Source organism: Microtus pennsylvanicus, chromosome 9 (genome assembly GCF_037038515.1).
Source record: "Microtus pennsylvanicus isolate mMicPen1 chromosome 9, mMicPen1.hap1, whole genome shotgun sequence".
NCBI lineage: Eukaryota > Metazoa > Chordata > Mammalia > Rodentia > Cricetidae > Microtus > Microtus pennsylvanicus.
Genome location: NC_134587.1, coordinates 75251281 through 75267549, shown reverse-complemented (window position 1 = coordinate 75267549; position 16269 = coordinate 75251281). Strand labels below are relative to the sequence as shown.

Sequence of the window (16269 nt, the reverse complement as noted above, 5' to 3'; positions counted from 1 at the left end):
ACTCCACATTTCAAAACATCCCCAAGCTGGGCGGTGGTGGCGCATGCCTTTAACCCCAGCACTCGGGAGGCAGAGGCAGGTGGATCTCTGTGAGTTCGAGACCAGCCTGGTCTACAAGAGCCAGTTCCAGGACAGGCTCCAAAGCGAAACCCTGTCTTGAAAAACCAAAAAAAAACAAAACAAAACAACAACAACAAAAAACCCCAATATTGTATTAGACAGCTGATTTCAAATTTAAAAGCTTTTCAGAGTAGGAACCTACCATTATTCAGTTGTTCAGTATACTTTCTAGTTCATTTATGTTCGACCCACTGACTTCATTACTCATGAATAGTTCTTTCCCCCATCTCTTTTGGCGTAACTACTATAGTTGCAGGTCCCTACACACAACACATCTCCTTTTTTTCTTATTAAAACAAATATTGTTTTTGTTTGTTCATCTTCTGAGAGTAAGAAAAGCAGACCTGCAGTATTATTGGCAATTTAATATCCATCGCATTCTTACTAAGCTTAGTCTCAATTAGGCAATTACGGCACTATGAAGAACCAAAGTATGTTGAGAAAGGAAAAGTAGTACTATTTCTCCAGAATTAAGAGGAATTCATCTTTGGCCTAGAGTCTCTATTCCCTTCTGAGGAAATCAATAGGCTCATGTTTTAAAGGCATTTTAACGACAACTTACACTGCCATCTAAAGCTATATAAACTGAGCAGGTAATCTGTCTCTGTCGTCTCTATCAGAGTGCCTGTGATGACTTTCTGCATAGATGTATAGCTGCCTAGATGGTTTGTCCCTTCAGAGGATATTCATTTTCATAAAGTTAGTCCTCTGTGTCAATCTTATAGCAGAATTAAATTTTTAGTTAAGTTACAGTTTTAATTCTTTAAATAGCAAATACTTAGCTATTAAACTGAAGATAATTGCGCTGGTGTATGTTACTCTCTAGGCCTGTTTTATATGTCATTTTATAATAATACAGCTGCATATGCTATGAGAACAATTCTAGAAATGCATTATTTTAAAAGAAGAAAATAAAGAAATGGAGCTGTTTGTTCTCCCTTTTATTTTGTTATTCATTTTCTTTCATTGAATTGAAAAAATGGAGATAGTGAGAAATCCTAAATTCTACACAGGTAAATGAGGGATAACAATTAACCCCAGTGGCACTACTTAGCACAAAATGATAAAAGTGTAAGTGATGTAGTGAATTTTCTATAGTTAACCTATTCAGTTTAAAGAAATAGCCTTTGAGACAGTCTTCCTATTTTATACTGTTAGAATATCCTTCTATAAAATAAATGTTTGTATCATAAATGTTTGTAAAATATACACCATTTTAATTAGTGTACCACTGGTGTAATATGGCAACTTCTCTTTAATCAATTTTGAAATTTAGTTGGTGGGCTGGAGAGATGGCTCAGTGGTTAAGAGCACTGGCTGCTCTTCCAGAGGTCCTGAGTTCAATTCCCAGCAACCACACGGTGGCTCACAACCATCTGTAATGAGATCTGGTGCCCTCTTCTGGTCTGTGGGCATACATGCAGACAGAATAGTGTATATATAATAAATAAATAAATCTTTAAAAAAAAAAGAAACTTAGTTGGTATGTAAAATCCACAACTTAAAAACTAATCACTTACCCTATTATTTTATGTACTTGTAGAAAACAGTTGAAGCAATGCCTGTTAATATGATTTCTAGATTTAAGAATTTCTAAGCCCTAGCAAACATTAACAATCTGTTCTCAGAACCTACTCACTCTTTCCATCAGTGAAAACAGCCATTCTACATAGCATTGTCTTCAATACTTACACAGTGAAGTTCAAGAGCATCAGGCCTCACTTAATCTGCCACTATCTTTTAAGCTACATGTATGATTCAGTATTTGTTTTGTATTATTTGCTCATCTTTTCTCCTCAGATTTTATGAAAAGAAGATTGATGCAACTCCTACCTTGGATTCTCAGATACTGTCTTTGGTCTGCTTATATCGTTCATGGTAACCTATAAAAATATAGAAATAAAATCCATGTTTTACATTAGTGATTACAAACTGCATTAAAATGTCAATCTATTTACCCATTTAAAAACCAGTGGCTTTGCTAAGCTTAGCAGTTCACGTTTACAGCAACTGCTTTCAAAAATAAATTCCATGGTTTGAGCTATGGCACAACACTCTGTAAATGTTCACATCAGGAACCTTTTACTGCATGCAGAAATTAAAATTACTACAAAATTACCTTTGGTGTTTGTTATACATGAAAACACGAAACAAATTTTATATTTAAATACTGGTTCTAGCCGGGTGGTGCTGGCGCATGCCTTTCATCCCAGCACTCAGGAGGCAGAGGCAGGTGGATCTCTGTGAGTTCGAGACCAGCCTGGTCTACAAGAGCTAGTTCCAGGACAGGCTCCAAAGCCACAGAGAAACCCTGTCTCGAAAAAAACCAAAAAAGAAGAATAAAAATCTCATATGAATACATTTTTATCAATATATAATATATAAAAATAAAATCCATAGGATATATGCTTTGTGGTTGGCTTATTTAAAGATAAGAGGTCTGGGTATTTGTTAATTTTTATAATATTGAGGTTTGAACCTAGACCCTGTATATGCTAGGCAAGTAATATACCCATTGAACTGTTTCCAGCCAATTTAAATTGGTGGCCAAGAAGAACAAAAGTAGGATTAAGGGAGAGTTTGTTGCGCATGTGCATGCACATGATGTGGGGAAGATATTCCATATCCTAAATACAGGCCTAAGGAATGTGAACTTTATTCTTAAAGTATAAATATCATGTGGGCGGGCTGGAGAGATGGCTCAGCGGTTAAGAGAATTGCCTGCTCTTCCAAAGGTCCTAAGTTCAATTCCCGGCAACCGCATGGTGGCTCACAACCATCTGTAATGGGGTCTGATGCCCTCTTCTGGCCTGTAGGAATACACGCAGACAGAATATTGTATACATAATAAAATAAATAAATATCATGTGAATATGTTGTTAATTAGGGTTTTCTTTGGCTTTGTTGGTAATTTAAAAGGTAATGAAATTCTGAGTATAGTTAGAAACAGTAAATCAGCCGAGATTAGAAAATGGTGCTGTTTATAGCATAAAAGGCAGGCTGGTTGATAGAGCTCACCCAAAAATGTTTTAGATTTTGGCATTTTCCAGATTTGATTATATTTGCATATAAGTGCTGGGATTAAAGGCGTGCGCCACCAACGCCCGGCCATATGAGATTTTTCTAACTCTTTGACATCACATATTAAAAAGTATACTGGGGAGTTGTAACACATGCTACAAAAGGCAGAGGCAGGTGGAGCTCTGTGAGTTCGAGGCCAGCCTGATCTACAGAGTTGAGTTCCAGGACAGCCAGGGCTGTTACCCAGAGAAACCCTGTCTTGAAAAAAATCAATTTTGCCCTATTTTTCTAACATGTAAATAGGTGTTTCTTTAGCCAGTTTTTAATGTTCAGGACATTGACTCAAGGGCTGGAGAGATGGCTCAGTGGTTAAGAGCACTGACTGCTCTGCCAGAGGACCAGGGTTCAATTCCCAGCACCCACATGGCAGCTCACAACTGTCTGATGATCCAGTTGCAGGGGATCTGACACCTTCACACCAATGCACATAAAAGTTAAATAAACCATAAAAAAATATTTAAAAAAACCCCACTCAATAAATAACTGGTAACTGGTATACCTCACATTCACAATAATAAACTTGCCCCTTATTAGGTATTGGAATTTATTCCTTCATGAAATACTTTCTAAATGACTAAACTGTTTAAAAATCATGTATTTGCAAGTTACCTCAATTACATAATTTTGTAGAGAGTATGAGTCATTTAATCTCAACTTTTGTATTCTATAAGGCATATTTTTGGTTAGAGTAAGCTTGTTCTCAAGATTATTTTCAAGTTTGATTTTAAAACAGTTGTACCTTTTGCTTTTTATGATTGGAAACAGCACCAGTATTTCCTTTTCCCTGAGAGATTTCACGTCTGTCCGCAGTCACAGGTCGTTTTTTAGAGGAACTTGAAATGTTTCTTACTGTGCACTCGGCAGCAGGTGTCTGCACAGAAACACCGGGCTCACTGCTGTTCTCTTCAGGTTCTCTAATGGGAGTAGCCACCCTTTCTTTTTTGTTTAGTTGCAAAGTGTTTCTTCTGTTACGCAACATTTGGAAAAAGAGTAGACGCGTGGACAATTTAGTATCTTTGGCACTTATCATTTTCATATGTTCAATTGTCTTCAGAACTTTTATAATATGAACCATTTTTCCAAAATCTTTTTGAGGGACAGACATTATATTTTTGAGTAATATAAAAAGCTGGTTGTAGTTATGTTCTAATTCTGTCACAGTATTTCCATAGTTTACAGATGCAGTATGTGGTACCACGTCAATATATGTGGAAACTGAATACTCAGAAGTATTCAGAAGCCTTTTAATTCCTGAAAGTTCCTTAAGTTCTCTGGAGAATAAACATAGAGCATAAGAACAATTAACAGCTTCACTGTAGTCACAGACAACACCTAGCTCTTCCTTAAGGTGAGAAATAGCATTCTCTATCACTTTCCAAAGGCAATCTGTTTGGTTGTTATCAAGTGAAAAGGAAGCCATTTCTTCTTGACAGCCAACAAGCTCAGGAAGAAGAGACCAATCAAACCAGAGCATACCTCGAAACCTCTGATTGTGTAGTTTTTTTGCTATTGAATTTTTAAGAAAATGAATGGTTTCTGAAAGCATGACAGTTTCAATATAAATTTCAATAGCTTCAGGCTTTAAAATGACAGCTCCATGGTTGTGGTTTAACATATCCAAAACATTTTCTTCAGTGATAAAAATATTATCTATGTTATCTTCTTGCAGCATCTGGAAGTATTTTTTTAAAATTTCTAAGTGAACTGTACATCTGAGAGTGAGGTCCTGTAATTTCTCCAGGTCTGCAGATTTAGCTTGATCTAGGATCTCACTAATACAACAGATATCTGGGTATGAAAGCCAAGTGGTGTTCAGCTTACAGTTTGGTACACTAACTAGAGCTGACTGTCTGGAAGTAATCATATCACTTTCTTCAAGTCCGATAGTCTGAGCTGATTCATTGTTTAAATCATTAGATAAGTCATCATAGATCTTCTTCCACTCAGAAAAAGCACATTCATTTATTTCTTCCAATTCTCTGTTCATCTCAGAATGTCTTCTGGGGAAAGAGTGGCTTTTTTCTTTCCACACAAGACTTTTTGCAGCATCAAAATAGATATGTTCCAGACCATAAAGACATATTTTGATACTTATTTCTTCATTGCTCTTGATAAAACTTATCTTTGAGGAGACCATTTCTAAAATGATCCACAAATGATCTTCCTTTCCTGGATAAGAATTGACCTTAGGAGAGCCCCTAAGTGTACTGATCAGCTTCAGAACACTTTTTCTTAAGGCTTCCAAGTCTCCTAAACTATCACCAAAGTTAACTCCACAGGTAAATGGAACAGAAAGACAAAACTCAGAGCAATCAGAATGGTGTTTCATGATGGCTTCACATTCTTTCATTTGTCGTTTGTATTTTAAGAATGTATAATATGAAGTCTTTTCTCTTTTTGTTTCAATTAACTGATAATAATACCTTTGTAACTCACAAAATGCATTATATTTTAGTCGTCTTTGAAAAGCAGGATAGAAATTGGACTGCAGTTGATATCCACGCGGCCTGAGAAGTAGCTCACTGTACAAACTCTCATCATACCACAGCAGGCTTCGGAATGTTGGTTCACCTTCAAGGAATCTTTTTTTGTTTTCAATGAACTGAATAGTCTCCATTGCCATCTGCAGTTCTACCCAAGTGTCAATGGCACATAGTTTCAATTGAAGTTTACAATTACTCCACAAGTTCTGCTCTACCAACAGCTTTCTTGAAATCAGGATTTGGTCAAGTGAACACTCTTGCTTTCTTTCAAAAGCTTCAACAAACCAAGGGAGAATATTTTGACAAACTTTAGTCTCTTCTTCTAACACCTGCAAAGATGCTGCTTCATCTGCTCTCTGTAAAATCTGAGACAGTTCTGTTACATGAGATGTGGATTCTTGTAATTCTTCCATGTGTGATAGAGGCTTCATCTGAGAAACAGTGACTTCAGAGTTCTCATGTACAACAAGCCTATCACTGGTTCCTGCAGTGGCTGATTCAGGACAGTTAGAGTGAGAGTCGTTACTAAGTTGTTTAATTTGCCCTGCTTTCTGTCCTTTACTAAGCTGACTAAAAATGTTTTTCAAATTAGTAGTCTCTAGAGTAGAATTCTTAACACCTACACGAGAATCAGTTAAGTTGTTTTTAATTATTTTCTTGTGTAAGTGGAAGGAGTCTTCTTTTAGGATCTTATTTTGATGTTTGTACCCAGTAACAGCTGATCCTTCAGTAACCATTTTTGGGTAAACTGCTTGCTCAATTTTTCTCATTTTTTCTTCCTCATTGTATTTTGCCATATATGCTTTTGAAGGACCCTTTACATTCTCTTTTAAGAGCAGAGAACTATCATTGAAAGATAGTTTCTTTACATTTTTCTTACAACTTTGACTTTCTTCAGTTACTGATGTTACATCCAATTTAGAATGCTTAGTAATATTCACCTCATTCTCCTTCACATGGAAGAGTCCATTTTCCCCCACAGAAGACTCTTCCTCATCAGCTGTCACTATAATTGGTGACAATGGAGGAACTGTGTTCCTTCTGTTTGCTGTTTTTCCTGTAGGAATGTTTGGTGTGATCTCCATAAGAACTGTACACTTTTCTACAGGAAAAATTGTTTCCCCGTTTCTAGTACCATCAGATACTTGTTCACAGATATCAACTTTTAAAAAGGGCTTGTTTGAGTCTAAAACAGAAACAAGTTTATTAGTGTTAGCTTTAAAAGTTGTATTGTAACTTTTGTCTTGACTATGACTTATGTTGTCTTTTAGGAAACCTAGAGACACTGAATTACTTTCATATACCACTGTTTTATCTTCAGAATTATTTTCTTTTGTTATATTCTTAGTATTGCATGTTGTATGGCTTTCATTCTTAGATAACTGGGTGCCAGTTTGATACTCTTTTTCAGTTAGTGTTTCATCTGGGTAAAGTGTATATTCACTTGTTTCAGAAAAATTCTCAGGTTCAGAAGAGCTTGCAGTTCTCACAATGCTATTAGTGTATTCTAATTGACTTATACTCTGCGATGTATAGGGTATGGGTGACTGTGATTCATGAAGTTGCTCTTCCTCACAAAATTCTCTCACATGTAACGTGGTAAGACTACTGGAGACATGGCCAGACATAGTTTCGCTGGAAAGGCACTCTGCGATTCTCTCTCTGTTTGTTCTGTAAGTTCTGTGCTTTGATACTGAAGCCAATGATTCATCAATATCAAATCTTAATCTTTTTTCTCCCTGTTTGTCATACCTTCTTTTGGATAAAAAATGCCTATCAGAGTTTCTTCTTTCTGACATCAAACTATCACCTTGAAGATCACAACTTTCCCAGAAATTATTGCAAATTATTGCATACGCTTTTGGTAATGGGCCCTTTCTCTTTTTTCCCACTTTAGAGATAAGCTGCAAAGATGTATGAACTCTTCTATGAGCTTTTTTCAAGTGAAGAACAGCTTTGTTCAGTTTTCTGGATAGACGTTTGCTTTTACATAAAGATGCTTCATTATTCAGAATATTCAGTACATTCCGAATGCGCCTCTCTGACTGTGAAAATGTTTTAATTCGTCCTTGGGATAGGGAAGAAAACCGTTCAGATGAGTAACGATTTGACTTCCTCCTCTTCTCACGAGTTTCATGCTCCCTTAAATCTTTATGGGATATATTCTGACCCCGAGAAGTTGCATGCTGGTTTCTTTTGCTACTTCTTGATTCCATGTCCTTTTTATTCCTAGTGTCATTAAAGTCAGGTTTTGATTTTGTGGAACATTTACTCTTATCACTGATTACTGTGACATCAGATGGTTCAGTAGACAAAGAGTCACTGGTTGGTTTTCCAGGTGTGTGATTCAAATGTGTATTATGACTCGAGCTGGAAGAATGTGAGATTGCAGATTTGCTTACATGTCCTGATTCTTGCACTGAATTACCAAGTTTATTTTCACACAAAAAACCTAAATTCTCTTCAAAAGGTTGGGAATAAATGCCAAATCCAAAAGCTTTCCTCTTTTCATTAGCTTCTTGTTCTGTGGATTCAGTTACAAGCTTATAAAAATTATCTTTTGACTCTAAGGAATCATCAGTGGGACTGATTTTTATACTAATTAAGTTAGTAATTGTAACTTGTAGATCTGGAAGAAAAACTGAGTTCTGATGCTCTCGTTTGTCTTTTTGTGAAGAGAAAGAAACACAATTACATTCTGCAGTATCTTCCCTTCTTGTAAAACTCGAGGCTTCCATCTCCTCATAACTCTTTCCAAATAGGCCTTCCCAATCAATCCGGGACTTCAGGGTCTCAAATTCTTCACAAAGATCATTTCCATTGTTACCTATATTTTGTTGAAACAAAGGAGCATCATTACGTTCTTCAAATTCTACTTCAATTTCACTTCCCAATGCAAAAGTTTGATGAACTGAATTCTCATTTACTAAATGGCAAAGGTCTTGTAATTTATCAGTATCAATCTCACAATCAGAAATGCCTTGTTTTACAAAACCCAAACCTGAAATCTCAGGTTCTTTTAGATGATGTTTTTGATGATCCCCATGATTTGTGCTTTCTGTAAGAACAGTGGTACTAACTACCTTTTTTGTAGCGTCTGAAGCTACACACACTGAAGACTCTTCAGTTTCTGGAAATGTGGACAAGCATTCCACACTTCTTCCATCATTTGGTGTATATTTTTGTTTTATGGCAGTCATACTATCTTCACTCTCTAATGACGCAGCTTTTGCTGGTCTATCTTTCTTTCCCCAAATTGAGTTAAACGTGGAACATTCTTCAGAATTCAGAATTTCTACTTTGGTGTTACTCATTTCGACTATATCTGCATAACAATCTTGCTTCCTACTTTCATTTCTGTTAGTTGTATTATACTCTGGAGATGAAGAAGCACCATCTTTCTCTTTAGCCTCATTTGGATTTTCATCATTTCTTTGTTCTTGCAAAATAATTTTCAAGTTTAGATCAGAGCTTAACTCTGCATCATAAGGCAGGGTGTGGTCCTGCACACTGTCTTTAATATGAGAAGACTCTTTGCAGTCTTTTTGAATGTTATACAATGACACTGCCTTATTTTCATTTTCCCTCTGGATGGACATATATTCTCCAATTAAGTTGCAACCTGAACTGTCAAGAGATATGTCAATGGCATCAGATGAAATCACTTTATCAACAAGTTGTTCTCTGGCCAGGGGAACGTCTTTTGCTTCCTGGAAAGCATCAGTCATAATGTTAATCAAGTTCTGATTATTTTGTATTGCTTTTAATTCTATCAGCCCTTGGGCTATGGCAAAATTTGTATGAATATTATCTTTGGGCTCCAAAGAATATTGAAGATGCTTTTGTGAAAGGCACCCTGTATTTGGAGTAAGATTACACTCTAATTCCAATGCTGCATGATCTACTTCATTTTTATCCTTTGTGGTAGATATGGGAGATTTGGGCATTTGTAATTTAGGAGTATCTGCTGTTTTTTCACAATTTTCCGTTAAAGAATTAATATTTTCACCTTCTTTGTATTCCTGGTGCAACGCAATGCAATTAGCAATTGGGATACTTTTAGTTTCATTAGTAAAAGAATTAACAGTTTCTTTCAACCAAGTTTGGCTTATTACATGTTTAGAACTGTCTTCTGGGCTGATAAAGGTTCTCATCATTCCAGTATTTTGCACATATTCATCTATGTTTCCTTTCTTCTGGATTGGGAAGACTGTAGACATCTGGTGACCAAACTTAAATACAACACTTAAATCCGAAGGCCATGATGCCTTAGAGATGTGACTTAGAGAGTCTTTACAACAAGTATTTTTTTCTGACTCAAAGGAGTTCTGTGGCCTGTTGCTTTGCTCAGTTAAAACTTGGAAGCTGCTTCTCTTTTGGGCTCTCTGGGCCTCTTCTTCATTGTATGTTTGTTTCCCAACATCTGAAAATGCATTTGGCAAGTAACGAGGAAAGGAGAAAGTGCTTTGCTTTTTACATTGTTCTGTAATGGCAACTTTACTGGATGCTGTACAGTCAGAGTCCTTTGAGCCCATAGTGTGAGTCTGGCAGTGTGAACTTTCAGAAGAGAATCTGAAGCAAGAAGCATCTGAACAATTAGCAACAGCATGATCAGCAGGAATGCTTTCAGGTGAAGAGATAGAACTGGTTGGCATACATGTCAGTTTTACTTCTGAATTACCATGACCCACACTCTTATCAAGTGGCAAGCCATCACTTAAATCTGCAGAATTACTTTGTTTTCTCATGCTTTGTTCTCTTTTCATCAGTCTTGGGTCCTTAATAAGTTTTGAAGTAATAACTGTACTTGAGCTAGTACTGCTCTGAGAGGGAAGAGCAGCAGAAATACTATTTAAAATACTTCGAAGGTATGTCACACTGAATAGGTCACCATCACCACTTGCTGTGTTAGCAGTGGACATGAAAGAAAGACCTGAATTGTATGTGTGTACATGAGAAGCATCTCTAACTTCTGATGAATTATCTGTCTGTCTGCTGTATTCTCTCAACAGAAAATTGTTTCCATAAGAACAAGAAGTATCTAAGTTGGAAGGACTCCCCTCTGAATTTGGTACTTTACACGGACAATTTTCTTGATTAAATGGATCAACAGGTTTCCTGAAGTGCTCAAAGATGACTGTAGCATCTTTCCCTTTTCCAATTCTCTTGGCAATTGTACAGTTATTCAGAGAACATGCTCTTTCTATGGAAACAAAAAGACAAAAATTATGAGTAATTTTAGCTGAGTTTTTTTGAATAGCTTAGTGGTGATTGTTCTTAGCACAAAAAGAAGAAAGAAAAAAAAACTAGTAAGAATAAAATGTTGCGGGTTAGAGAGATGGCTCAGAAGTTAAGAGCACTGACTGCTCTTCCAGAGGTCCTGAGTTCAATTCCCAGCAACCACATGGTGGCCCACAACCACCTGTAATGAGATCTGGTGCCCTCTTCTGGCCTACAGGCACACATGGAGGCTGAACACTGTGTACATAATAAATAAATAAATAAATGTAAAAAAAAGAATAAAATGTTGCAATATAAAATATAATCCCAGTGTAAGCAATTTAACTTAAAAAACATATTTGATAAGAAGTGAATTCTGATGAATAAAAATTAGAAACATTACAATAGAAAGCTGGAGAGAACAGTGAGATAGTTCAGTGGTAAGAAGGCTTGCCATCAAGATTGCTATCAAGACTTTTATAAGTTTGGTCCCTGGGACTCATATAATGAAAGGAGAAAACTATGTCTACAATATTGTCCTATTATCTTCATATATGTGCCTGGCATACATGTGAGGACATTAACACACACAAAATAAATATATAATAAAAAAAAAGGCTTGAGATATAGCTCAATTGGTAAATGTGCTACCAACGTGCAGGAAGCTCTGAGTTCAGTTTCCAGCAATGCCTAAAACCAGGTATGAGGGTCCACACTTGTAATTCTAGCATTTGGGAGACTGAAGCAGGAAGATCCTTTGCTACTGAGTGTGAGACTGACCCCAACTACCTGCTGTAAAAATATATAAAGAGAAAGTATTAGCCTAGCATTAGGGTGTGGAGACAGGCAATCCTAAAAGGGATTATCTGCACAGCTGGTAAGATAAACTTTCAGTTCAGTGAGAGACCCTGTGTTGGGGCTCTAAGAAAGAAAACAATAGGTGAAGACATTGAATATCCTGCTCTGACCTAAGCATGCATAATGAAGGAGTATTGGCACATTCATAGAGACTACACACACCATGCACCTACACACAAAGTGAGAATTCAACTGGCCAATCAATCTACCAAGAGACTCTAACCTGTTAGTATCTGGGTAAAAACCCAAATCAGAAGCAATCTACTATAGCAACACTAAACATGGAAAAAATTCTGATAGAACTAAATACTGGCAAAGATGAAAAGTTTCTTAGTATCATTAAAAATTAGGAAAAATTAGAATCACAATGAAAATGATACTTTAAAAAAATTGTGTATTGCTAAGAATGTAGAGTGATTACATAACCTTATGCACCTGATACTACTTTAGAAATGCACATGACATCATCTTAGTTTAAACTATACCTTCATAGTGTTAATAAAAACTCCAAGTGAAACTAGTACTCTAGCACCGAGACCCTTATATAAATAGCAATGTGGAATAAGAAGTTACAAGGGTACCCAAATTTTTCCAATACAATAGTGTAGTCACACAATGCAATAAACTATTCAGCTATCAACACATAAAAATTACATGAACATATATTAAGCCAAAGAGGTAAAAATGTGTGCATATGATCCTAGATATATAAAATGGAATACAGGTAAAACACAGTTATTTTAGTTAGAGACGCACAATATATTAGAATATGTAGAGTTTAAGAGCAGCAGAGTTGAATAATGAATGTAACTTACCAAGCCTCTTAGGAAATCCTGTGGAGGGGAATCTCAGTGATGTCATAAGTTGTCCATTGCCTGCCTTTTGACCAATAAATTTTACTGTTACTGTTGCATATGGAAGGCACTGTCTAGGTCTATCTACTGGTTTTGAGAAAAAATCATATTCATAGAAGTACACCTGAAAGACATAAGAAAATCAAACTACTACTGTAAGACCCTGACCCCAGCTTTGCAGCAGAGTTAACCCATAAGATTAATCATGAACCTTGAGCAGTCTCAAAAAGGAGTCAGATAAAAACTGATACTTTTATCTCCGTAGCTCTGCCTCTTGATAATCAGAATACTGCTTTGTGGTTAAATGCCCTCGAGTATGCATAGAGGTTGTTCCTCCACTGTCAAAACTGATGGCACCAGTGCACTGTCCCACATGAGCAACAACACAGGGGTCTATATCTTAAAGACCATGGCTTCATTACAAACCATGTGATTTTGATGAAGGGTTTCAGTATGATTTGTGAGAAAAAAGGTTACCTTATCCCATGAATATGGCGTTTACCTCATAAAAGTCACTTAGGGATTAGGTCGATGGCATCTAAACAGTTTCTGAACTAAGCATGTGTCTTTTAACTCATTAAATGAATCCTAGCCTTAACATACCAATGAATTGTAGGCTTGCAGCTCAATGGTATCTTTAAGAGAAGGCATACTTCTTGATATATGGCAATCAAAGTTAGGAAAAGGATCCAGAGAAACTTTGTTTTTGTCGAAAGAAGGCTGAATTTTCTTTACTTTTCCAAAGAGAACCTAAAAAGCAAAAGACAATATTCAAATACTTTTCAATACCCAAATACTTTTAAAGTCTCATGCTTTTAGTAGTGAAATATTAACAAAACTGTTAGTCCATGCCTTGGATGGGATGTTTTCTGGTTTGTTTTTGTTTTTCTGAGACAGGGTTTCTCTGTAGCTTTGGAGCCTGTCCTAGAACTAGCTCTTGTAGACCAGGCTGCTCTCGAACTCACAAAGATCATCCTGCCTCTACGTCCCGAGTGCTGGGATTAAAGGTGTGTGCCACCACTGCCCGGAGTGATGTTTTAATATGGTAATTATACCACTTATTTCCCAAATTAAGATCTGAGACTAGAGTTATTTCTAATAAAAATTTCAGAAATTCTGCTTTTAGAAGAGGGTTTACTGTGAAAGTGTATATGGAAGATTATATGAATATCTAAGCTAGAAATAGAGAATGGTGAAAGAGATGAGGTGACATAATGTAGGAAGTAAAAAACATTTTAGAATTGTTTTTCCGCTTTGGGTTTTTGAGATGGTCTCACTGAAAAGCTTTGTCAAGCCCAAAATATGCTATGTAGACAAAGCTTGCCTCAAACTTGTGATGACTTTCCTGTCTCTACCTCCCAAGTGCTTGGATGATAGGCATGCGTCAACAGGTCCAAAATATGGTAACTATAAGTACCATTTGAACAAAGTGAGGCAGCTAATTCAACAAAGAGGACAACTGAAAAAACATCTTGATAATTACCAACAATGTGTGTTATGTTGTTTCTCTTTTGGCATGTTCAGGCAACCCAGAACTTTCAATGTAGCCCAGGGGGTCTTGAATTCAAGATTTTCCTGCTCAAACCTTCTATATGCTTGATACAGACAAGCTTGGCCCATATAATATTCTAAAGTAAATGATTGTATAGCATTTCTGCAAGGCTTTAAAAATACTCTGTACAAGCTGGAGAATTAGTGTGATGGTTAAGATTTGCTGCTCTGAAAAGGACTCAGGTTCATTTTCCCAGCATCAGATGGTAGCTTCCAATCAGCTATTACTCCTGTTCAAAAGGATACACGGCCTCTTCTGTCCTCTGTGGGCAGGCATACATGTGGTGCACTTATATACACACAGGTAAAACAGCCATACACATAAAAACAAATAAAACTTAAAAATGCTTGCCCATATCATAATGAATATATCATATTTGAGAGACAGGGTATATGAAAATTCTATCATACACTAAGTGGGTACTTTAATGGTGGCTATTACGTTTTACTCTAAACAATACTTATGCACAAACAGATTTGTGATTTGAGGTCTTGTTCTGCTCTTTACTCAAATTTATCATCTTATATAAGCATGGCACATTTGTTAAAAATAACAGACATTAGTATAATGCTATTAAACTGACATAGCTCAATAAACCTAGCTAATGCTACAATCATATTTTAATTATTCAGAGGACATAAACTGCTATGGTGCTAGAGTATGATAAAAAATAAAAGGAAGGATAATGAATCCAGAAAAAGTATGTATTGGGAAGACAATGATGATAAGTGCTACCTTTTTGTACCTAGGTTTTACATTGTGCCACAGTCAGGTAAAGTGTGAAGAATAAGGGAAAATTCCAAAGGATAACGAAGTAGTTTATAGAATTCTATTTGAGATAATTTAAACTGAAAGCAAACTATGTCCATGCTGACTTAAAGAAAAATGCGCCTATATTTAGTATTTGTTTTATGCTACTACTTACCTTAAAAATCACAATATTTTCTATAGTAGTGCTTCGACTATGAGCATAATTCAGGGCAACATCAACATGTCTAAACATATAAATTCCAAGAAGAGGATTCCCAAGTGTCTTCAGTGTGGATGCTCTGGTACTTAGTCCATTCTGGTAGATCTCTACCACATCACTCTGAGGAAGTGCTAAGAAGCAGAAATGCTCTTCCAGTTCTCTGCCATGTCTTCCATTCTCACGCATCTCTGACCTAAGTAAAAGCAAATGATGTACATAGTTAAACTAGTATTTTCAAAAAGATAAACTATCTTATCAAAGAAAACAGAAAGCACCGACATTAATCAGAGGTACTAACTTACATTATTATGATTAAGTTAGGACTGAAAACCATCTAAAGATCAAGCTCAAGATTACACATCTATGATTTATGGATAGCCTGAATGGGTAACAATTCTGGTAACACTTTTAATGTAGCCAGCACAAAATCTTAAGCCTTATTACACACGTTTTGTTCTCAAATATCTAACCAAAATTTTCTTGTCACAAACTAAAGAATAAGGTTCAAAATGTACTAAGCTACCGTAGTCTTTAGCCAAAGTAATAGTGACAGGGTTGGAATAACATAGCATATCTCATTTTACTGGCATCCACAGTTTATAGCAGTCCAGTATTGTCTATCCAATCCATGTTCTTTTTACCTCAAAAGCATATACTCATTTATTATATCTCTTATTTTACCAACTTAGTCAAAATTATAAACATTCTTTAATTGTATCTTCTATGATGATCTGAGTCTAGTGATCTACTTTTCAAATTTCTGGGAATGCCATAAAGCATACCACAAAGGATGGTGTAATATGTATGTATGTGTGTGCATATTCTGAACATTTTGTATATTGGCCATTCTCCCATCTCTCTCTTTCTCAGGCCTTCCCAGTCCCCAGACAAAATACTACTAAAATTTGGCCAGTTCATAACCTTACAATGGCCTTTAAGGGAAGAATCATGTACCTTTAGATATAAATCCTGAAATGTTTACCTTAGCCAAAGAATGCATTCTGAAAGCTTGGAAGGGGATAAAGACAAGGCTTCACAGCAGTTAGTCGTGAAGATAGAAGAATTGGTCTTAAAGATTATTAAAACTGACAACCCAGTAAATACTCATCTGTGTAAGTAAAATACTCTTTG

The 16269-nt window shown here is 36.2% G+C and overlaps 1 protein-coding gene and 1 long non-coding RNA gene across 2 annotated transcripts in view; both read right to left on the bottom strand.

The window, feature by feature from the left end:
* Nucleotides 1-16269, bottom strand: part of LOC142857736 (uncharacterized) — a 507050-nt gene that overhangs the window by 97657 nt on the left and 393124 nt on the right. The window lies entirely within an intron of this gene.
* The window catches only part of Tex15 (testis expressed 15, meiosis and synapsis associated), a 54532-nt gene that overhangs the window by 4772 nt on the left and 33491 nt on the right, over nucleotides 1-16269 (bottom strand). Inside the window, exons 5-9 of the mRNA XM_075986504.1 lie at nucleotides 15094-15331; nucleotides 13220-13366; nucleotides 12578-12740; nucleotides 3941-10887; nucleotides 1954-2003 (exon numbers count right to left, since the gene is read on the bottom strand). Of these exons, the coding sequence (XP_075842619.1) occupies nucleotides 1954-2003; nucleotides 3941-10887; nucleotides 12578-12740; nucleotides 13220-13366; nucleotides 15094-15331 (7545 nt within the window). The remainder of the gene's footprint in view (nucleotides 1-1953; nucleotides 2004-3940; nucleotides 10888-12577; nucleotides 12741-13219; nucleotides 13367-15093; nucleotides 15332-16269) is intronic.